Source organism: Salvelinus sp. IW2-2015, linkage group LG7, assembly GCF_002910315.2.
Source record: "Salvelinus sp. IW2-2015 linkage group LG7, ASM291031v2, whole genome shotgun sequence".
Taxonomy (NCBI): Eukaryota; Metazoa; Chordata; class Actinopteri; order Salmoniformes; family Salmonidae; genus Salvelinus; species Salvelinus sp. IW2-2015.
This window is the reverse complement of record NC_036847.1, coordinates 13,504,271-13,528,273: the sequence shown is the minus strand read 5'-3', so window position 1 is coordinate 13,528,273 and position 24,003 is coordinate 13,504,271. Positions and strand designations below refer to the sequence as shown.

The following is a 24,003-nucleotide window of genomic DNA, read 5'->3' as shown; positions in this document are numbered from 1 at the left end:
CCCCGCCCCCCCCCCCCCCCCCCCCCTCCGCGGCTCCTAATCTGCAGCCTGTTTGGTCTATAGACTTGCAGGGTGTAGACATTTTGGCTAAATCTACTTGGACATATTAAAACACTTCAGTTTTTTCCCGATCCGAGTATCAACTGTCAATTTACAGATACGATTACGAATAGGGTTGCACATTTTGGGAATATTCAGAGGTGGAATATATGCGAATGAATATTAATACCATTGAAATGTAATGTTTTTTTGCATTGGATATATTTACCATGTCATATGGAGACAAACATAAACCTTTTACCTTATCATAAGACAATTGTAAATGATTAAATCATTCCAATAGAATAAAAAAGCTATTTAGTTACGAATTGAACTTTAATGAAATGAGTTGACTTTTCACATGGGATGATTTCACTGAACAACAAAAGAAAGGGAATATTGAATGATCCATCGCATCTCCCAACAACGTTTTCAACATACATCTGTAAAATGATAGTCTAGAAACTAAAGCTTTGTTGTCCTCCTCTCAGGCTTCCATGTCTTCTCCCTGGACCTCTTCAATGTCCACCTCTTGAACATCAGACTCGGAGGCCTCATCTTCACTGTCACTTTCCAACCTTGTTGAGGATGGCTCGTTGTCAGGCTCAAAAACCAAAAATTTGCCTGGAAGCCACCAATTTTTCAACCCAAGTTTTGGTCAGACCTGTTGCATGCTTTGGTGTGGTGTGTTCCCAAACAAGGACCAGTTGCGCTCTGAGGTGGCTGATGTTGGTGGAATTTGGAGGATGATGAAGCAACAGGGGAAATAGCCTCATATTTACAAATCCCGTCCACCAGGCTGGATGAGATATGTTGGCACGACTGCCATATGCATTCCATCCCAAAGCCCTACTTCGCCAGACTGCTAAGAACCTTGCCCTCATCCAGGCCAAGGTGGCAAGACACGGTAGTGATGACACCCTGGGCCTTGTTGATCTCTGCACTAGACAGGATGTTTCTTGCCAGCATACTTTGGGTCCAACGTACGCTGCAGTATGTATGGGTCTTCACGCTTTTTGATGCATTTCAGAACTGTAGATTCCTCTGCTTGGAGCAACAGTGACGTCGCACTTGGTGTTGAGGGTTATCTAGAGTAGGGGATCGGTGGAGTGGCTTAGTGTATGGCCATGGTGGGGTGGGCACAGTAAGATTTTACGTCTCTTTGTACGGATCTGCAAGCATGAGGTGGCTGGTCTATGGAAGGGTTAGTGGTTTTGTGTGGGGTTGGTCTTTTTGGATTGTTTGTTAGTGGAGGGGTTGTTGATTTTGGTCTGGGAGTGTTTGTTGCTTGATAACTTTTTTCATTTCTATACAGGGTAATGGGCATTGGGGAAGTTTGTTCGTGTTGCTTACTCCGTTCATAATCCGTGCTAGGGTCTACCTGCTGCTGTATTGTTGGCATGTTCTTAGACTTAGGTGAAGTGTCAGCTCGGTCTGGAGAATTTGTTTGTGTTTATGCTTGTGTGTGGATAGTGAACCACTGTGGTTTTTCCTCATCCCGAAAGGGCGAGAGAGGTTTGTTGTTTTTTTGGAGGTTACGTTTGATTCTTGTTAGATTATTGATGGAGATTTTAAGATCTGTGGCTGGGACTTCTGTGTGGTGGGGTTGATAGTTTTTGAACTGTCTTGTTTTTTTTTTTTGTAGTAAAACATTATTATTGTTATTATTTTTTTATTTTTTTTTTATCATTCAAGGTGAGGATCGCTCTGTTGATGTTGGTTTATGTATTCTGAATCTCATTATCGGGCAGATCGTGATTGGTTTTTTTTCATTGCTGCCTAATTTTTTTTTCTTTGGTATGAGGACACCTTCCCCTCCTAATAGTTTTGACATGTCTCTTGCTATGACAACGACCAACTTTGGACCTCCAGTAACGGTGGTGTTTATTTTTGCTGTGGCAGCTTCATTGTGGTGCTCTAATAGTTCTTCTCACTTTGCGTTTTTTACGGGGTTGTTTTTGGGAGGTTTTATTGTTTTTGATTACAGGGTAGTATTGTTGCTATTAACTTGTATGACCCTTGCACTATATTTTTCCTAACCATTCCTGGCCTCTGTAGTAGCTGCTTATTCCTATTCCAGTTTTTTTCAGTGCCATAGATGTCCTTTGGAGGTGAGCAGGATTCTTAATACGATGAGCACACAGCCAATAGACCAAAGCAGTAGATAGCCTATTCTCCATATGTTTGCTTTACTGGCCGAATTTGTCTATTGTGTCTCAACTACCTACTATGGGTTGTTTCACTAGAAATCTATCTCTGACCTGAATATCTATTTGCAGCTCAAATGCATAACTGACCGGTAGAACACAGGATACAAGAATACACCTTCATCAGGAAGGTGTCTCTCAGCATCAACCCCGAAATGATCTCCCAAGATGACTTCTGAATTTCTGGTTTGTGTAATCAGGCCACCCAAGGTGACGGAATTCTTCCCACATGATTATTGTAAAAAGTGTGTTAGCGAGACATATGAACTTATTTGCTGTTTATTTTGTCCTAGTACGGTGATAGATAATGGCGATATACAATCCTTTTGAACATAATCCTTACCTATTAATTGAACTAAGTTTATGTTATTGACAATTGATGCTCTACTCAGTGCCCTAGTAGCGCCATTTTATATGACTCTGAAAACTTCACTACCGTCCCAGGTAATGTAATGGATTTAGATGAGGGTGTATACTGTTGTGAGTTATCGAATTTACCATTTGTCAATATTTATATGTATCATAGTTTTAAAATCTATCTTTCAGAATATTCAATCATTTTGTTTGCTTTCTAAAAAACAATCGACTCCTGCTGATTCACCTGTGTTTAGTTTTGGTGCATGAACCATTCTAACATCAGTCTATTTTGTCCCCACTATTGTTGTTATGAATGTCTCTCAAGTAACAGATAATGCTCTTGATGATGTAATTCAGACCTGTAACAAAGCAATCACACTTAGAATGAAGGAGTTAGAGATAATTCACATTAAAATAAGCAAAAAAGTGACACATATATTCTTAATATTATGTAAAAAATTCTTATTATTGGATTTTCTATATTTATTATTATAATGTGTAATTTGATATTGTATCGTTATGTTTTATTATATTTAATTATAAGTATATATTATTATTTTATAATTAGAGTTAGTTGCCACCCACATGGAGAGAAAAGGTGAAAAATATCAGTCACAACTACATGTTTCATGTGAGTGCATAAATCCGACCTGACGTTGGATGTATCTGTTAGTAAATGTTTTATTTCTAAGAGATAATTCATAAAATTGAACAATTGACATTCAATATTGAGGTGTCACTGTTGTTTAACCGACAACCACATAGCGGATCTCTGTTTATTGTCACTGTGTTAACCACAACCAAACATGCTGGATTCTCTGTTTAGTTGGTCACGTAGTTAACCAAACCAAACATGCGATCTCGTGGTGATACATGTGGTAACCACAAACATAAATTGCTGATCTTTTCCGCTGTTTTATGTTCGCCGATGCCCCTCCGCGGCTCCTAATCTGCAGCCTGTTTGGTCTATAGACTTGCAGGGATGTAGACATTTTGGCTAAATCTACTTGGACATATTAAAACACTTCAGTTTTTTCCCGATCACGAGTATCAACTGTCAATTTACAGATACGATTACGAATAGGGTTGCACATTTTGGGGAATATTCAGAGGTGGGAATATATGCGAATGAATATTAATACCATTGAAAATGTAATGTTTTTTTGCATTGGATATATTTACCATGTCATATGGAGACAAACATAAACCTTTTACCTTATCATAAGACAATTGTAAATGATTAAATCATTCCAATAGAATAAAAAAAGCTATTTAGTTACGAATTGAACTTTAATGAAATGAGTTGACTTTTCACATGGGATGATTTCACTGAACAACAAAAGAAAGGGAATATTGAATGATCCATCGCATCTCCCAACAACGTTTTCAACATACATCTGTAAAATGATAGTCTAGAAACTAAAGCTTTTGTTGTCCTCCTCTCAGGCTTCCATGTCTTCTCCCTGGACCTCTTCAATGTCCACCTCTTGAACATCAGACTCGGAGGCCTCATCTTCACTGTCACTTTCCAACCTTGTTGAGGATGGCTCGTTGTCAGGCTCAAAAACCAAAAATTTGCCTGGATAGCCACCAATTTTTCAACCCAAGTTTTGGTCAGCCTGTTGCATGCTTTGGTGTGTGTGTGTTCCCAAACAAGGACCAGTTGCGCTCTGAGGTGGCTGATGTTGGTGGAATTTGGAGGATGATGGAAGCAACAGGGGAAATAGCCTCATATCTACAAAGTCCCGTCCACCAGGTGGCTGATGAGATATGTTGGCACGACTGCCATATTGCATCTCCATCCCAAAGCCCTTACTTCGCCAGACTGCTAAGAACCTTGCCCTCATCCAGGCCAAGGTGGCAAGACACGGTAGTGATGACACCATGGGCCTTGTTGATCTCTGCACTAGACAGGATGTTCTTGCCAGCATACTTTGGGTCCAACGTACGCTGCAGTATGTATGGGTCTTCACGCTTTTTGATGCATTTCAGAACTGTAGATTCCTCTGCTTGGAGCAACAGTGAAGTGGGCAGGGCAGTACAGATTTCTTCTCTTACATCTGCAAGCAGTCTGAACATCAGACAGGATGGCATTGTCTCCCTCAATCCGTGCAATGGCTACTGCTATAGATTTTAGGAGTTTCAGGCTGCTTACCACTCTCTCCCAAAATACATCAAGGAGGATCCTCTTGATGGGGCTGTCCATATCGGCAGACTGTGATATGGCCATTTCTTGGAGAGACACCTTCCCCTCCATGTTTGACAGTCTCCTGATGACAACACCAACCCAACGGGTGTTGCTGGGCAGCTTCATTGTGGTGCTCTTATTCTTCTCACTTTGCTTGGTGAGGTAGATTGCTGCTATAACTTGATGACCCTTCACATACCTAACCATTTCCTTGGCTCTCTTGTAGAGTGTATCCATTATTTTCAGTGCCATGATGTCCTTGAGGAGCAGATTCAATACATGAGCAGCACAGCCAATAGACCAAGCAGCCTTCATGTTCGCAGCGTTGTCTGTCACCAGTGCAAATACCTTCTGTGGTCCAAGGTCATTGATGACTGCCTTCAGCTCATCTGCAATGTAGAGACTGGTGTGTCTATTGTCCCTTGTGTATGTGCTCTTGTAGAATACTGGTAGAGGGGTGGAGATGATGTAGTTAATTATTCCTTGCCCACAAACATTTGACCATTCCCACAGAGATCATCAGAGATGATTGCAATAGTCTGCTTTCTCTATGATTTGCTTGACCTTCACTTAAACTCTGCATCCAGCAAATGAGTAGATCAAGCATGTCTGGTTGGAGGGGTGTATGCTGGGCGAAGAACATTCAGAAATCTCTTCCAATACACATTGCCTGTGAGCATCAGAGGGGAACCAGTTGCATACACAGCTCGAGCAAGACATTCATCAGCATTTATCTGACTACGTTCCTCCATTGTGTAAAAAAAACCTTCTGATTCCAAGAGGACCATGAGCTGTTGCTATCGATAAGGTGTCTGATAAATCATTTTCATCTCAAATAAAAGTAGAGGGACTTTTGTCAGAGGTTGCTTGTTGTGAGCGCTGAGGGAACTTTATGCACTTGGCCAGATGATTCTGCATCTTTGTTGCATTCTTCACATATGATTTGGCTCAGTATTTGCAAATGTACACAGCTTTTCCTTCTACATTATCTGCAGTGAAATGTCTCCACACATCAGATAGTGCCCGTGACATTTTCCTGTAAAGATGAGTAAAATAACAACAAATACAATTCCGTGTACAGATACAGTTGAAGTCGGAAGTTTACATACACTTCGGTTGGAGTCATTAAAACTCGTTTTCAACCACTCCACAAATTTCTTGTTAACAAACTATAGTTTTGGCAAGTTGGTTAGGACATCTACTTTGTGCATGACACAAGTCATTTTTCCCCAACAATTGTTTACAGACAGATTATTTCACTTATAATTCACTGTATGACAATTCCAGTGGGTCAGAAGTTTACATACACAAAGTTTAAACAGCTTGGAAAATTCCAGAAAATTATGTTATGGCTTTAGAAGCTTCTGATATGCTAATTGACATAATTTGAGTCAATTGGAGGTGTACCTGTGGATATATTTCAAGGCCTACCTTCAAACTCAGTGCCTCTTTGCTTGACATCATGGGAAAATCAAAAGAAATCAGCCAAGACCTCAGAAAAAAAATGTAGACCAAGTCTGGTTCATCCTTGGGAGCAATTTCTAAAAGCCTGACGGTACCGCGTTCATCTGTACAAACAATAGTACGCAAATATAAACACCATGGGACCACGCAGCCGCCATACAGCCCAGGAAGGATACATGTTCTGTCTCCTAGAGATGAACGTACTTTGGTGCGAAAAGTGCAAATCAATCCCAGAACAACAGCAAAGGACCTTGTGAAGATGCTGGAGGAAACGGGTACACAAAGTATCTATATCCACAGTAAAACGAGTCCTATATCGACATAACCTGAAAGGCTGCTCAGCAAGGAAGAAGCCACAGCCCAAACCGCATCTAAAAAAAGCCAGACTACGGTTTGCAACTTGACATGGGGACAAAGATCGTACTTTTTGGAGAAATGTCCTCTGGTCTGATGAAACAAAAATAGAACTGTTTGGCCATAATGACCATCATTATGTTTGGAGGAAAAAGGGGGATGCTTGCAAGCCGAAGAACACCATCCCAACCGTGAAGCACTGGGGTGGCAGCATCATGTTGTGGGGGTGCTTTGCTGCAGGAGGTACTGGTGCACTTCACAAAATAGATGGCAGCATGAGTAATGCAAATTATGTTGATATATTGAAGCAACATCTCAAGACATCAGTCAAGAAGTTAAAGCTTGGTCGCAAATGGGTCTTCCAAATGGACAATGACCCTAAGCATACTTCCAAAGTTGTGGCAAAATGGCTTAAGGACAACACAGTCAAGGTATTGGAGTGGCCATCGCAAAGCCCTGACCTCAATCCCATAGAAAATATGTGGGCAGAACTGAAAAGCGTGTGCGAGCAAGGAGGCCTACAAACCTGACTCGGTTACACCAGCTCTGGCAGGAGGAATGGGCCAAAATGCACCCAACTTATTGTGGGAAGCTTGTGGGAGGCTACCTGAAACGTTTGACCCAAGTTAAACAATTTAAAGGCAATGCTACCAAATACTAATTGAGTGTATGTAAACTTCTGACCCACTGGGAATGTGATGAAAGAAATAATAGCTATTCTGACATTTCACATTCTTAAAATAAAGTGATCCTAACTGACCTAAGACAGGGAATCTTTACTAGGATTAAATGTCAGGAATCGTGAAACTGAGTTTAAATGTATTTGGCTAAGATGTATGCAAACTTCTGACTTCAACTGTAAATAGATAAGCAGGTAGATTAAACAACTCCTTTGTAAGATAAATGTTTTAAACTGAAACATGTATGGAAACAGGTGAATTAACACTGTTAGCAGTCTCAAGCAAGCTAAAACCCACATGGTAGCAAAAACAAACTAGCAGAAATTAAGAAGTTAGAAATTATTTAAACACACTTTGCTGTATTTACTAGTTAACAAAAAATCATGTATGTCATATAAAATATATTCACCCCACCCAGTATTGTAATCAAAACTTACCAGATAGCATGTAGTCCTTGGCTCAGACAGTGTAGTAGTGTGGGCTCAATTGCTTCTCATTAGTGTGCAAGATCTTTAGAATCAGCTGTACATGTGATGGAAGAAGGCACTGTGCATGCAGAGGGTTGCAATTCCGTTGAATTGGTGAAAGTGTAACCAAAATATACCACAAGACCTAAAATTGCCTTGTGTACCCCATTAAAAAAAAGGTTGACTGTTTCAAGCAAACTTTTTTTTAAATGAATTTAAGCAAAATTCCTCATATTCCCGGGCTTAATTTATCATGGAAAATTCCTGAAATTTACATGAAAGTTTCCGACCCTTTGCAACCCTAATTACGAATAGGAGTATGGCCATGTCGGCACAACCCCTAGTTATTGTATGACAATGATAGCAATGCAGCTTAGTCAGGGTTTTATTTTTTTTCAAACCTCCCTTCTACATCTGTCCTGTCTCTTTTCCCATCTACCGTTAAATGTTACACCTACACACTAGTCTCTGCTCCCCACTTCCCTTTACGAAAGGCCTGGCTTTACCCCTATTGCTCTCTCCCCCTCATTCTTCCCATTGCTTTTCTCCTTATCCTCCCCCCTCTCTCTCATGCTCTCCACTGCTGTTCTCTCCTATTCCTTCTCTCAAGTCTCTTATCATCACACGGCTCTTTTTTTATCTCGGCTGTGCCAGGGAGGTATGTTAACTGCTAGCCTGAGGACTCGCACCAAATTCTTCTGCTGCTCTGTCGTTCGCTACATACTTTAGTCTGAGACTGCCATCATTGAAGTAGTCTGGTGACGAGGGCTGTTGTACAAAACAAGTCATCAGTGATTGGATCGTCTGTAACCAATTCAGAGTATCAAGCCAATAACACATTTTCAAACTGCCGCTTTACCCACGTGTGTTCTGCCTCTGGCCCAACCCATCTGTTTCTGGACCAATCAGACGGCCCCCGAATGTGTTCGCCTTCGGTCAAGGGTCGGGGAGGTATTCGGATCCAGGCTCATTGCGGAGAAGAAACTAACGTTTGTGGGCGTAGCATTTGGAGTCTGGGTAACCAGGCAAGTTCACTGAACCCAGAATAGAAACACTACAGGATTCTTTTTTCGCCCCTCACCCTTCCCCCCCATTCTTTAATGATCATTCATTATCCTCTCCTGCACTCACCCCCTCCCTCAGTCACCCCCTCACGCACTCCCTCCCCGTTTTATCGCTCTGTGACTGGAACACCATGGTACTCACCATGTTGGGGATATCAGGGCCTGTCGTCTACATATGTCTGTTTCTAGAGCAGTTCTTGTTGAGAAACATTCAGAACAGATGCGAAACAGTGTTCCCTAGAGTTCAACACCTAGTCATGTAATTTTGTAAATGTTCAGTTCACATGTACATTTAAACTCAATTCAATATCTGTATTTAGATGACTGGTTGTGTTTTCATCTTTAACTCACAGTACTCTAACGGTCATAGGCGATTGACAGTCCTGTTGCTCTGTGAAGGAAATTGTCACCTTGAGCATGGTGTCACATTACACTGACATGGCCCTCTGCTCTGTCTGTGACTAACAGACAGGATGTCCGGAGGCTCCGCCAGGGATCATGTCACCAGATATAGATATTGTAGCTTTTTGGAAAGTCATATTTTATTGGTCACATACACATATTTAGCAGATGTTATTGCGGGTGTACCGAATTTGTGTTCTTAGCTCCAACAGTGCAGTAATATCCAACAATACATACAAATCTAAAGTAAAATAATGGTAAAATAAAGTAAAATAATTAAGAAATATATAAATATTAGGACGAGTAATGTCGGAGTGGCATTGACTAAAATACAGTAGAATAGAATACAGTATATACATATTGAGTGAGTAAAGCAGTATGTAAAAATGATTTAAAGTGACTAGTGTTCTGTTATTAAAGTGACCAGTGATTCCATGTCTATATACATAGTGCAGTAGCCTTAAAGGTGCAGGGTTGAGTAACCGGGTGGTAGCTTGCTAGTGATGGCTGTTTAACAGTCTGATGGCCTTGAGATAGAAGCTGTTTTTCAGTCTCTCGGTCCCAGCTTTGATGCACCTGTACTGACTTCGCCTTCTGTATGGTAGCGGGGTGAACAGGCAGTGGCTCGGGTGGTTGATGTCCTTGACCTTTTTGGCCTTCCTGTGACATGGGGTGCTGTAGGTGTCCCCGGTGATGTGTTGGGTAGACCGCACCACCCTCTGGAGAGCCCTATGGTTGCGGGCAGTGCAGTTGCCGTGCCAGGCGGTGAAACAGCCTGACGGGATGCTCTCAATTGTGCATTTGTAAAGGTTTGTGAGGGTCTTAGGGGCCAAGCTGAATTTCTTCAGCCTCCTGAGGATGAAGTGCCAACTTCTCCACTGTGGTCCCATCGACGTGGATAGGGGCGTGCTCCATCTGCTGTTTCCCGAAGTCCACGATCAGATCCTTTGTTTTGTTGAGGGAGAGTTTATTTTCCTGTCACCACTCCGCCAGGGCCCTCACCTCCTCCCTGTAGGCTGTCTTGTAATTGTTGGTAATCAGGCCTACAACTGTTGTGTCGTCTGAGTGAACAGGGAGTACAGGAGGGGACCCCTGTGTTGAGGATCAGCGAAGTGGAGGTGTTGTTTCCTACCTCCTCCAATGGGGGGGTGGCCCGTCAGGAAGTCCAGGACCCAGTTGCACAGGGCGGGGTTCAGACCCAGGGCCTCGAGCTTAGAGGGTAGTATGATGTTGAATGCTGAGCTATAGTCCATGAACAGCATTCTTATATAGGTATTCCTCTTGTCCAGATGGGATAGGGCAGTGTGATGGCGATTGCATCGTCTGTGGATCTATTGAGGTGGTATGCAAATGGAAGTGAGTCTAGGGTGTCTCTAGGGTGTCTGGTAAGGTAGAGGTGATATGGTCCGTAACTAGCCTCTCAAAGCACTTCATGATGAAAGAAGTGACTGCTACGGGGCGATAGTCATTTAGTTCAGGTACCTTTGCCTTCTTGGGTACAGGAACAATGGTGGACATCTTGAAGCAAGTGCAGACATCAGACTGGGATAGGGAGAAATTGAATATGTCTGTAAACACACCAGCCAGCTGGTCTGCGCATGCTCTGAGGACGTGGCTAGGGATGCCGTCTGGGCCGGCAGCCTTGCGAGGGCTAACCCGTTTTGAATGTCTTATTCACGTCGGCCACTGAGAACGAAAGACCACAGTCCTTGGGAGCAGGTCGCGTTGGTGGCACTGTGTTATCCTCAAAAGGTGTTTATCTTGTCCGGGAGCAAGACATTTGTGTCCGCGACGTGGCTGGTTTTCCCTTTGTAATCCGTGATTGTCTGTAGACCCTGCCACATACGTCTTGTTTGAGCCTTTGAATTGCCTCACTTTGTCTTTGTACTGACGTTTTTCCTGTTTGATTGCCTTACGGAGGGAATAACTACACTGTTTGTATTTACCATATTCCCAGTCACCTTGCCATGGTTAAATGTGGTGGTTCGCACTTTCAGTTTTGCGCAAATGCTGACATCTATCCACGGTTTCTGATTTGGGTAGGTTTTAATAGTCACAGTGGGAACAACATCCGCTTTACAGTTCGTGATGAACTCAGTCACTGATCAAAACCATCTGCAAGTATGGATTCCGATTGGTCAGACCAGTGTTGAATAGACCTGAGCATGGGTACTCCCTGTTTGATTTTCTGCCTATAGGAAGGGAGGAGCAAAATGGAGTCGTCGATCTGATTTCCCGAAGGGAGTGCGGGGGAGGGTCTTGTAGGCATCCCGGAAGTTGGAGTAGCACTGGTCGAGTGTTTTAGCAGTGCGAGTACTACAGTCAATGTGTTGATAGAACTTCGGTATCATGTAGACAAAATATCTCACTGACTATCCATGATGAATAGGGCCAGGAGCTGATGACGATACCTTTTTATAGGGATTAAACACTGTATTTATCAAGCGCCTCAGAGTGGGAGTGCTGGTCTATGACAAGGTCCCACCTGTCCATATAATGTTGTTTATTATGAGCTAAAAGGCTAAACTGATTCTAGATCGGCACTTCTATCCTAAGACGGGCCTTGACCCCAAAGATCGATCGAGTGAGTTTTTATGTGACTATTGTTTGGGTATAATAGGCTGTAGTAAGTAGTGACTCGAGGTGGAACTCCTTAACTGAGAGGAGAGTCCCTACTTTAAACAGAACCTGTGGGGGTTGGAAATGCATTAGCGCATTCCATTCACAGTACACACTTGTGTGCAAGAGAGAGAGTTTGAATGTCATGTCTCCCTCTACTGCTCAGTTACTCTAATCTTGGCCTGTTTTTGCCATTCTCTCTCCAATGACTCTATTCAAACGGTGTGTGGGAAATCATAATAATCATAGCATATTTTGAATAGCTTAGCTGTATAGACCCCTGAAAAAGGTCTAGCTATTGGATTTGATCCGGTATGCCAGGTTTGCAGTCATTCCAAGTTTTTGAAAATGGGTGCCATTTTTTTTCTTCAATTATCACATTTTTATTTCTGTTTATTTTCAGAATTGATGACTGAAATTTGAATTGACCCCGAATATGTCTCCTACACAGGTCTAATGTTTAACAACTCTATTGATTCCACTAAATTACTCGCATTCAGACTTCAAAAACAAACAAATAAAACCAAATAGCTTTGTACCCAACCCTCACCTAACTCCTGAGTGTTTGTATTTACTTCCTACACAGTTACATTTACATTTACATTTAAGTCATTTAGCAGACGCTCTTATCCAGAGTTACCACTGATTGTTTTGATTAATTATTAACTCACATATACAGTGCCTTTTGACTGGTACTGTACGTTGATGCTATGAAGAAATTTACTTTCTATGGATGCTAAAAGAGGTCTTCGTTTTCTCTGGAAATGTTGTTAAATATTCATTTAACATTCAAACTACCAACATACAGCCTTCATTAAGTATTCACACACATTTACTTTCTCCACATTTTGTTGTGTTACAGCCTGTATTTAAAATGGATTAAATGTAGATTTTGTGTCTATGATCTACACTCAAAACCCCATAATGTCAAAGTGGAATTATGTTTTTTGAATTGTTTACAAATTAATTTAAAATGAAAAGCTGAAATGTCTTGAGTCAATAAGTGTTCAAACCCTTTGTTATGGCAAGTCTAAATAGGTTCAGGAGTAAAAAAATGTGCTTAACAAGTCACATCAATTCCATGGAATCACTTTGTGTGCAATACTAGTGTTTAACATGATTTTTGAATGACTACCTCATCTCTGTATCCCACACATAGTTATCACATACAAAGGTCTCTCAGTCGAGCAGTGAATTGTAAACGCAGATTCAACCACAAAGACCCGGGAGGTTTTCCAATGCCCTGCAAAGAAGGGCACCCATTGGTAGATGGGTAAAAAAAAAAACTGTGTGCATTTGTGCATGGTGAAGTGGATGGTGTATCAATTCACCAAGTCACTACAAAGGTACAGCTGTCCTTTCTAACTCTGTTGCCAAAGAGGAAGGAAACTGCTCAGCGATTTCAACATGAGGCCGGTGGTGACTTTAAAACACTTGAATTGAATGGCTGTGATAGGAGAACTGAGGATGGATCAACATTGTAGTTACTCCACAATTGACAGAGCGAAAAGGAAGCCCATAGAGAATATAAAATATTCCTAAACATGCATCCTGTTTGCAACAAGGTACTAAAGTAATAATGCAAAGAATGTGAAAAGCAATTCACTGTTTGTCCTGAATATGAGATATTACGGTGCCTTCAGAAAGTATTCTGACCCCTTGACCTTTTCCACATTTTGTTATGTGCCTTATTCTATTACAGCCTTATTCTAAAATGGGTTACTTTAAAAAATATATATATACAGTGGGGAGAACAAGTATTTGATACACTGCCAATTTTGCAGGTTTTCCTACTTACAAAACATGTAGAGGTCTGTAATTGTTATCATAGGTACACTCCAACTGTGAGAGACGGAATCTAAAACAAAAATCCAGAAAATCACATTGTATGATTTTTAAGTAATTAATTTGCATTTTATTGCATGACATAAGTATTTTATCACCTACCAACCAGTAAGATTCCGGCTCTCACAGACCTGTTAGTTTTTCTTTAAGAAGCCCTCCTGTTCTCCACTCCTTACCTGTATTAACTGCACCTGTTTGAACTCGTTACCTGTATAAAAGACACCTGTCCACACACTCAATCAAACAGACTCCAACCTCTCCACAATGGCCAAGACCAGAGAGCTGTGTAAGGACATCAGGGATAAAATTGTAGACCTGCACAAGGCTGGGATAGGCTACAGGACAATAGGCAAGCAGCTTGGTGAGAAGCAACAACTGTTGGCGCAATTATTAGAAAATGAAGAAGTTCAAGATGACGGTCAATCACCCTCGGTCTGGCTCCATGCAAGATCTCACCTCGTGGGGCATCAATGATCATGAGGAAGGTGAGGGATTAGCCCAGAACTACACGGCAGGACCTGGTCAATGACCTGAAGAGAGCTGGGACCACAGTCTCAAAGTAAACCATTAGTAACACACTACGCCGTCATAGATTAAAATCCTGCAGTGCACGCAAGGTCCCCCTGCTCAAGCCAGCGCATGTCCAGGCCCGTCTGAAAATTGCCAATGACCATCTGGATGATCCAGAGGAGGAAGGGAGAAGGTCATGTGGTCTGATGAGACAAAAATAGAGCTTTTTGGTCTAAACTCCACTCGCCGTGTTTGGAGGAAGAAGAAGGATGAGTACAACCCCAAGAACACCATCCCAACCGTGAAGCCTGGACGTGGAAACATCATTCTTTGGGGATGCTTTTCTGCAAAGGGGACAGGACGACTGCACCGTTTGAGGGAGAGATGGATGGGCCATGTATCGCGAGATCTTGGCCAACAACCTCCTTCCCTCAGTAAAAGCATTGAAGATGGGTCGTGGCTGGGTCTTCCAGCATGACAACAACCCGAAACACACAGCCAGGGCAACTAAGGAGTGGCTCCGTAAGAAGCATCTCAAGGTCCTGGAGTGGCCTAGCCAGTCTACAGACCTGAACCCAATAGAAAATCTTTGGAGGGAGCTGAAAGTCCGTATTGCTCAGCGACAGCCCGAAACCTGAAGGATCTGGAGAAGATCTGTATGGAGGAGTGGGACAAAATCCCTGCTGCAGTGTGCAAACCTGGTCAAGAACTACAGGAAACGTATGATCTCTGTAATTGCAAACAAGGCTTCTGTACCAAATATAAGTTCTGCTTTTCGGATGTATCAAATACTTATGTCATGCAATAAAATGCAAATTAATTACTTAAAAATCATACAATGTGATTTTCTGGATTTTTGTTTTAGATTCCGTCTCTCACAGTTGAAGTGTACCATGATAAAAATGACAGACCTCTACATCGTTGTAAGTAGGAAAACCTGCAAAATTGGCAGTGTATCAAATACTAATCCCCACTGTATATCCTCAGCAATCAACACACAGTACCCCATAATGACATAGTAGCAAAAACACATTTTTAGAAATGTATGCAAATGTATTACAAATAAAAACACGTACCTTATTTACTTAAGTATTTAGACTATTTGCTATGAAACACCAAAATTGAGCTCCGGTGCATCCTGTTTCCATTGATCATCCTTGAGATGTGAATGTGTGAATTCAAATGATTTGGAAAGGCACACACCTGTCTATATAAGGTCCCACAGTTGACAGTGCATGTCAGAGCAAAAACCAAGCCACGAGGTTGAAGGAATTGTCCCTAGAGCTCCGAGACAGGATTGTGTCGATGCACAGATCTGGGGATGGGTACCAAAACATTTCTGCAGCATTGAAGGTCCCCAAGAACAAAGTGGCCTCCATTATTCTTAAATGAAAGGAGTTTGGAACCACCAAGGCTCTTCCTAGAGCTGGCCCGGCCCGGCCAAACTGAGCAATCGGGGGAGAAGGGCCTTGGTCAGGTGGGTGACCAAGAACCCAATGATCACTGAGAGCTCTAGAGTTCCTCTGTGGAGATGGGAGAACCTTCCAGAAGGACAACCATCTCTGCAGCACTCCACCAAGCAGGCCTTTATGGTAGAGTAGCCAGTCGGAAGCGACTCCTTAGTAAAAGGCACATGACAGCCCGCTTGGAGTTTGCCAAAAAGGTACCAAAAGACTCTCTGACCATGAGAAACAAGATTTTCTGGTCTGATGAAACCAAGATTGAACTCTTTGGCCTGAATGCCAAGAGAACCTGATACCATCCCTATGGTGATGAACAGAGCAAAGTACAGAGATCCTTGATGAAAACCTGCTTCAGAGCGCAGGGTGGCTACTTTCAAAAATATCAAACCTAAACACTTTTTTTTGGTTACTACATGATTCCATATGTGTTATTTCATAGTTGTGACGTCTTCACTATTATTTTACAATGTATAAAATAGTTTAAAAAAATGAAAAACCCTTGAATGAGTAGGTGTCCTAACTTTTGACTGGTATTGTATGTAAATTAGATTTTTGTATTTCATTTTCAGTAAATTTGCCTACACTTCTAAACATGTTTTCACTTTGTCATTATGGGATATTGTGTGTAGATAGATGGGTGAAAAAAGACAATTGAGTCCATTTTGAATTCAGGCTGTAACACAACAAAATGTGGAATAAGTCAAGGTATGAATTCTTCCTGAAGGAACTATGCTCACTATATTGCATTCCTGAAGTTTGAGTCACATATTTAAGGAGCATAAAGGTGAACTCATATCTACACTGCTGGTGTTATTTCTATTGTTTACTTAATTATTAGTCTGCAGACTTCCAACCATTGTACATAATGAGGATAACTCATAAACTGACTCAAGACACTGAGTGTGACCCCGGCGGCCCGGCCCTAGGGAAATGTGCTGGGACATATGACAGTGGGGGACCCCCAAGGGACTCTCACCAAGAGCGTCACAGATGATTAGTCTGGGTCCATGTGGCTTTAGCGCCATAGTATTGACTATTTACACCCGCTTGCTTTATCGACCATAGGAAAACAGCGGTGGCGGGTTGGAGAGAAAATTTAGGAGGGGTCAACTCTTCGATTAGGGGTGTGTGTGTGTAAAAGTCATGTTTGTGTGTAGTCTAATTAGACTGAAAGCCGTGCTTGCTGCGTTCATGAGATATGAGAAGGGATTGGTTTTCACTGGCATCAGTTGTCACAGAGAGGATCATTAGAGTCAGAAACACTCAAGGGATGGAGCCATCAAATCTAACTTTATTTGCCACATACGCCGAATACAACAAGTGTGTACCTTACTGTGAAATGTTAACTTACAAGCCCTTAACCAACAGTGCAGTTCATGAAAGAGTTAAGAACATATTTACCAAATAAACTAAAGTAAGGATGAAGTGACTTTGCATAGATGATAAACAGGGAGTAGCAGCAGTGTACAAAACAAATGGGGGGGGGGTGTCAGTGTTTGTGTTTGTGTGTAAGCAAGGGTAAGATCTGGTTTGTTGTGTGGGCTGTTATACGGCAGTTGGTGTGCATGGCTGTTTTTGCGACTTATAGAACAGCTTGTCTTTGAGGATGTATGAGTGGCCCTCATGGGCCTCCTATTCTACACTATATCCTTGACTATAACCTCATTCTTAGACTTTCCCTTTGATATATGGGGGGACTGTGTGAAAGACGAGAAAAATTTAGACATTCACTGGTATGCTTGACTGCACTGTAGGGACCAGTCTGCCAGACCTGTGCGTGCCTGTCCTTTAGAAATGCCCTACTGTGTGTAGATGTAAACATACCTCTGTGTGAACATCACACATACTTCTGTATATATAGTGTATGTGGACACCCCTTCAAATTACTGGATTTGGCTATTTCAGCCACACCCTTTGCTGACAGGTGTATAAAATCGAGCACACAGCCATGTAGTATCCATAGACAAAAATTTGCAGTGGAATGGCCTTCCTGAAGAGTTCAGTGACTTTCAACATGGCACCGTCGTAGGATGCTTGCTTTCCAATAAGTCAATTCGTCAAATTTTCGCCCTGCTAGGGCTGCCCCAGTCAACTGTAAGTGTTATTATGTTGAAGTGGAAACTTCTAGGAGCAACAATGGCTTAGCCATGAAGTGGTAGGCTACACAAGCTCACAGAATGGGACAGCCGAATGCGCAGCAGTCCTCTGTTGCAACACTCACTACCAAGTTCTAAACTGCCTCTGGAAGTAACGTAAGCACAATCACTGTTCGTCGGAAGCTTCATGAAATGGGTTTCAATGGCCGAGCAGCCACACACAAGCCTAAGATCACCATGCGTAATGCCAAGCGTCGGCTAGAGTTGTACAGCTTGCCGCCATTGGACTCTGGAGCAGTGGATACGCGTTCTCTGGAGTGATGAATCACGCTTCACCGTCTGGCAGTCCGACAGACTAATCTGGGTTTGGCGGATGCCAGGAGAACGCTACCTGCCCAAATGCATAGTGCCAACTGTAAAGTTTGGTGGAGGAGCAGTAATGGTCTGTGGCTGTTTTTCATGGTTCGGGCTAGGCCCCTTAGTTCAAGTCAAGGGGAACTCTTAATACTACAGCGTACAATGACATTCTATACGATTCTGTGCTTCCAACTTTGTGGCAACAGTCTGGGGATGGCCCTTTCCTGTTTCAGCATGACAATGCCCCCGTGCACAAAGCGGTGTCCAAACAGAAATGGTTTGTCGAGATCAGTGTGGAAGAACATGACTGGCCTGCACAGAGCCCTGACCTCAACCGTTGGAATGAATTGGAACGGCGACTGCGAGCCAGGCCTAATCGCCCAACAACAGTGCCCGACCTCACTAACGCTCTTGTGGCTGAATGGAAGCAAGTCCCCGCAGATATGTTCCAACATCTATTGGAAAGCCTTCCCAGAAGAGTGCTCCACTCTTGAACATTGGAACATATCTGCTCTTATACAGTAGCAGCGAAGGGGGGACCCAAAATTAATACGGATGATTTTGGAATGAGATGTTCAACGAGTGTCCACATACTTTTGGTTATGTAGCGTATTAGCTGGACGCTTCAAAAACATTGAGTCTGGATTATTGTGTGTGTTCATGTATTTTAACTCAACACCCAGTTTTTGTGAATATGTAAACCTATAATTTGTTTTGCAGTTATTCGTCCTGGTAATAAATGTATGTCTCATGGGAATTGAAATGGGATACTGCTTCTCTGTACAATTGATCCATTGTTTTTCTTGTTGATATGGGGAGGGGAGGAGTGAGTACCTGTCAGAATCTGAGTTCTGTAATCCTTATCTACAACCTACGTGATTCCATATGTGTTATTTCATAGTTGTGATGTCTTCGCTATTATTCTACAATGTAGAAAATAGTTACAATAAAGAAGAACCCTTGAATGAGTAGGTGTGTCAACTTTTGACTAGTACTGTGTGTGTATATATAGCCAGCAGAAGAGAGAAAAGACGATAGATAAAGAGAATGACTGGGGCACACAACACAGGAGGGAGTTAATGTTTATGATAATGTTCAGCATCTGTGTGCTGGTCGTTAACCATTAGAGAGCCATTGCCTGGTTCTCTCTGTCCTCCCAGACCTTTGATCTAGTATAGAGCCCTGTCCCTGCTCTGAGCCATGCTCAGGTATGTCCCACAGCAGCACGGTCGCCATGAGTAAGCCTGTGAGGAATTCAGAAAGCCCTTTCATGAAATAGAGACCGGAGTCTACGCTTCCATTCACTCCACATGAGGAATAATACCAGGGAAGGGAGGGCAGAGGAAAACACTGAAACAAGTCTAGTGAAAGGAGGGAGTGGCTCTAAGCTAAGGGAAGCCTCGGGTTTAGAGCAACACAATCGCTTTTGCATAACTACAGTAAAGTCTGCAGTAGAATGTCAGTAATGAATTATAGTTCCACCATGATAATGATTGTCAGTAAGCATTTATGGGATGATATTGGATCCCGTCTGCACTGATGTGATATTGATGTGGTTGGTTCTAATACAGATTGTTTTCCCCTCTTTTTGCAGAGGAAGCAGACTACTCTGCGTTTGGTACGGACTCTCTGACCCGTCCTAAGAAGACTGTCCTAGCTGCCGTGTTGCTGCGGCCTGATGCCAACCGAAAGAAGCCCCCTGTGATCATTAGCCTGCCCAGGGACTTCAGGCCTGTCTCCTCCATCATCGACGTGGACATCCTCCCTGAGACACACCGCCGGGTGCGCCTCTACAAGCACGGCCAGGAGAAACCATTGGGTTTCTACATCCGCGACGGCTCCAGCGTCCGGGTCACACCCCAGGGTCTGGAGAAGGTGCCTGGGATCTTCATCTCCCGCATGGTGCCTGGGGGCCTGGCTGAGAGCACTGGCCTGCTGGCCGTCAACGACGAGGTGCTTGAGGTCAACGGCATCGAGGTGCAAGGCAAGTCTCTGGACCAGGTGACTGACATGATGATCGCCAACAGCCACAACCTCATTGTGACGGTGAAGCCAGCCAACCAGCGCAACAACATCATACGGAGCAGTGGCGGAGGGGGTGGGGCGGCTTCCGGGAGTTCGGGTCGCTCTTCCGACAGCGGCGCCAGTTTCTACGGCTATTTCACCCCGGGTGCTGCCATAGCGACGACCCCGGCACACATCATCCAAAACTTCCACCCAGAGGAGCTAGAGAGTGATGAGGATGATGAGGACCTGGTGATAGAGGCAGACGGGGAGGCCGTGCCCATCCCACGGGCAGCCTCGGCCAGCTGCAGCATGCCCTCCCTGCCCCGCTACGAGCCCCACCTGAACCTCCGCTCCACAGCCAACGGAGCCCTGGCCTCCAGCACCGGTTCACTGAGCACGGTCAGCACGCCCGACAGGGGCCTAGAAGGAAGGAGCCTTGAGGAGGACGGCACACTCATCACACTGTAGACACATACACCCTTCATACTTGCACAATAATTACGGCACACACACATTCATACTTAAATAGTTTTACTCTCGCTCTTATATGCAAAAACATAGTCTTGCACATACATTCAGATACCTTCATGCATACACAAAGAACACAAACGCCAAGACCTACGCATGCGTGCCATAGTATCACCACAGCCCTCCCTACACTGTGACTGACAGACACATTAATTACACATGGTGTTTGTGTGGAAGGGGAAACTCCTGATTCAAAACCACAAAAAGCACTTGTTTCTATTTTGGGAGACCGTTTCTATATTCTTCCTCTTGAGGGCAGGAATGAGATGGTATTCTCAGTTGTGTTTTTGTTGTTTTTTGTTGTTGTGTGAACTGTACGAAAGGACTGATTTTAATGAAAGGTGTGGGCAAATGAATGCACATATGTATGCTCTGACCTCTCCCTAGCTATTCTACCCTGGCTTGTTAGATAGAGGAGACTGTGTCTTGAGCACATTTGACAATCTGCTTTTGCCTGGTCACTTTGCAAATGACAACAACCCCTCCCCTAGGTGATTACAGCATGTGGGAACTAAATGGCTTCCATCCTACCTGTTACCATAGTAACCAACAAAGAGCAGAGGTCTGCAATAATACTCTAATTTTAGTCTGAGAAAAAACTAATTATGGGCTTCTTTGTGTGGATCCGTAAAGGGTTAACCACTATTCCTGTCTTTTTTTCCCCCCCAAGCTTTTAATGTTGATAATCATTAAAAACCAACTAGAAGCAATTATGCGAAGCAACTGGACTTTCGAAAATCTCTACGGTTTAATGCAGTTTTTTTTCTGTTTTATTTCAATCAAATAATTGACTGTATGATTTTTATTTAGTGGAAAATAAGTGTACCGCAACATACCATATTGGAATTCTAAGGACCCATGGGTAAGGACCATATCTCTACATTACTGTCGTCGGTCAATAATCCAGGATGTCGTTGTGTGGGTGAGGAAGATCCATCTTTCTTGTTTTTATTTTTCATTGAACTTTTCTTTCCTCATGACAAGGGCTATTTCCCCACTTTGTCTATAAAGCGTGACAGTATGTGATTGTATATGTGATTCTCTGATTTCTCTGACCATGACTCTTCACTCATCTCAGTATGTTCCTCATGTTCTCTCTCTCTTTTTTCATCTGTCCATGTTTTGTATGGGCGGAAGTACATGTAACCGATAGGGTGGGCTTTCTTACAGTTTTCCATCTAAGTTCACTTCGATGTGGCCGGAATCATTCGTGTTTGAACAGTGCCCTCACTTTATATACAGTATTTGTCCCGATTTCAAAGAATGTTATACTGGTATAGATTGCACATGAATAACTGGACTGTGACTGATGTTACATAACTTAGAGCTAGGACACTAATGCCCCAAGAGAGGAGGGATGGGACTGTTGAAGAACCAAGTCGGCAGGAAGAAGTTACTATTTTGACACTCTCACACATAACGACCCAGTCTCTGTGTTTGCACCTTGTGTTTGAGTAAGGTGGAGTTCGTCTAGCGCTACACATTGTATAACTTGGATCAGTTGAGGGAGTGCGTATTCTAACCTGTTCCTTGTCACATGTCTGTCACATGTCTGTCACCTGATGTCTGTCTGTACCTGTGGTTGTTCAGGAAGGTCAACACCAGCAAGGTGATTTAGAATGCCGGTAGCATAGATCCAACAGAGTTGCCCAAAACATTAGACAGTTTCTCACCAAACCATAGCTGTGGGAAGTAGGGGTGCTGAAGGTGCTGCAGCACCCCCCAGCGAAGAAAAAAAATTGCAGCACCCCTGCCCGCAAGTTACTTCCCGCGGCTATGCACCAAACTACAAATACTTAACGTGAAACTGATCAGGCGAGTACCGCAGAACGTCTTCATTCCAATAGATTGTAGTTTTATTCTCTGTGTGATTAGTTGCCATTGAGCTGTTGTGAAGTATATTTGGGAATTAACACTAAGGCTGTACTCAACATGTAAACAGTAATAGAAGCTAACATACTCCTTTGAGAGCAGATGGGGCACTGATGTGCATCATTTCTCATATTGCTTTTGGCTTTTGCTTGGGGAAACAAAATGTACTGGGAACAGTTGCCTTACTCCCCTCTAACCCTCTCTACCGAGCTGGACTGCAGTCTGTCTTACCTGCAGAAATAACTAATGAGAATCATAAACACTGGATCTGTGATCAAACATCTGCTCAGAGCAGGTTAAGTGAACTGAACTTCCACTCCCTATCATTCCTATCATACTGACTCATTGACACTGTGAGGTACTACTCCATTCTCTGTTATGGTACACACGGTGCTGAAGAGTTGAGATTTGCTTTGTCTCATTCCAAACAGTTCTGTAACATTCAAAGCATGACGAGTGACATTTTGAAAGGCTGAATTTTAGAAATCTGTTTAATTTATTTTTGTTTTAACTACACCGGGCATTGGGATTGTAACCACAGCTATTTATTTTGTAATCATGTTTCAGCATAGCAATGAAAAGTCATATGTTTTCATTTGTGTAACTGATCCAATATGTTAATTCATGGTTGAAGTTCATGATCTCATTTATTCCTGGTAGGTACTACTTGTCCTTTTAAAAGTAGTTTGATTCAATTGTTTTTCTGTACAAGCAGTTTATAGGGGGTAGATTATAACTCACTATGACAGTTTTTTCACCCTCATACTGTGAATTCCTTTATTCTTGGAGAGACCCTGTATTTCAGAGAATACACTAAACAGGCTTCGGAATTATTTTGTTTTGTCAGTTTTTTTTTTTTTTTTAAGATAATGAGCAAGGATTTTTGCTTGCTAGATAAATCCTAAGGTATAGATTTGTACTGAACATTTTCAGTATTTTCTTATCAATGCTATATGATGTACATTTTTATCACATTTAATGAAAATGTTTTAAAGTAGTAAAATGTATGAATATAGATGCACATGTATAATTGTTGATTCCATGAGCTGGAAAAAATAAACTAATGTAGCAATCATTGACTATATGTTTTGTTTCTTTTCTTTATTATTACAAAAACCAGCATTTTAAATAATGTAAATATTTCAAGAACCAAAAGTAACAAAATGCTGAGGGTCATGTTCAAGTGCTCCCATCATATCTTGTCATGTTCCAGACTTGGGACCATTGCCTTGGGCACAGTTGAAACATAGTAGCAAAGATGCTGGTAACGCATTCAGTTGTACAACGGACGAGGTATCAGCCTTTCCCTTTCCATCATGTTTCTATAAAACAAGACCATTTTTTTTTTTACCTAACTAGATAACGCCAGATATTTTAGGGCCACACTGCTGCTTTCAGAGGAATCCAAATCAATGTATGACTAACGAGTCACGTCGGGGCTAAAATATTATCTGTAAGAAATATGTATAAAACCCTTATCAGCA

General features: G+C 42.5%; 1 protein-coding gene across 2 annotated transcripts in view; it reads left to right on the top strand.

Moving 5' to 3' along the window:
• Positions 1 to 23,603, top strand: part of LOC111966428 (partitioning defective 6 homolog beta) — a 51,610-nt gene extending 28,007 nt beyond the window's left edge. For both annotated transcript variants that reach the window (XM_023991048.1, XM_023991049.2), the window contains exon 3: positions 19,707 to 23,603. In XM_023991048.1, coding sequence (XP_023846816.1) covers positions 19,707 to 20,587 — 881 coding nt within the window. In that variant the 3' untranslated portion in view covers positions 20,588 to 23,603. The remainder of the gene's footprint in view (positions 1 to 19,706) is intronic.
• The last annotated feature ends 400 nt before the right edge of the window (positions 23,604 to 24,003 follow it).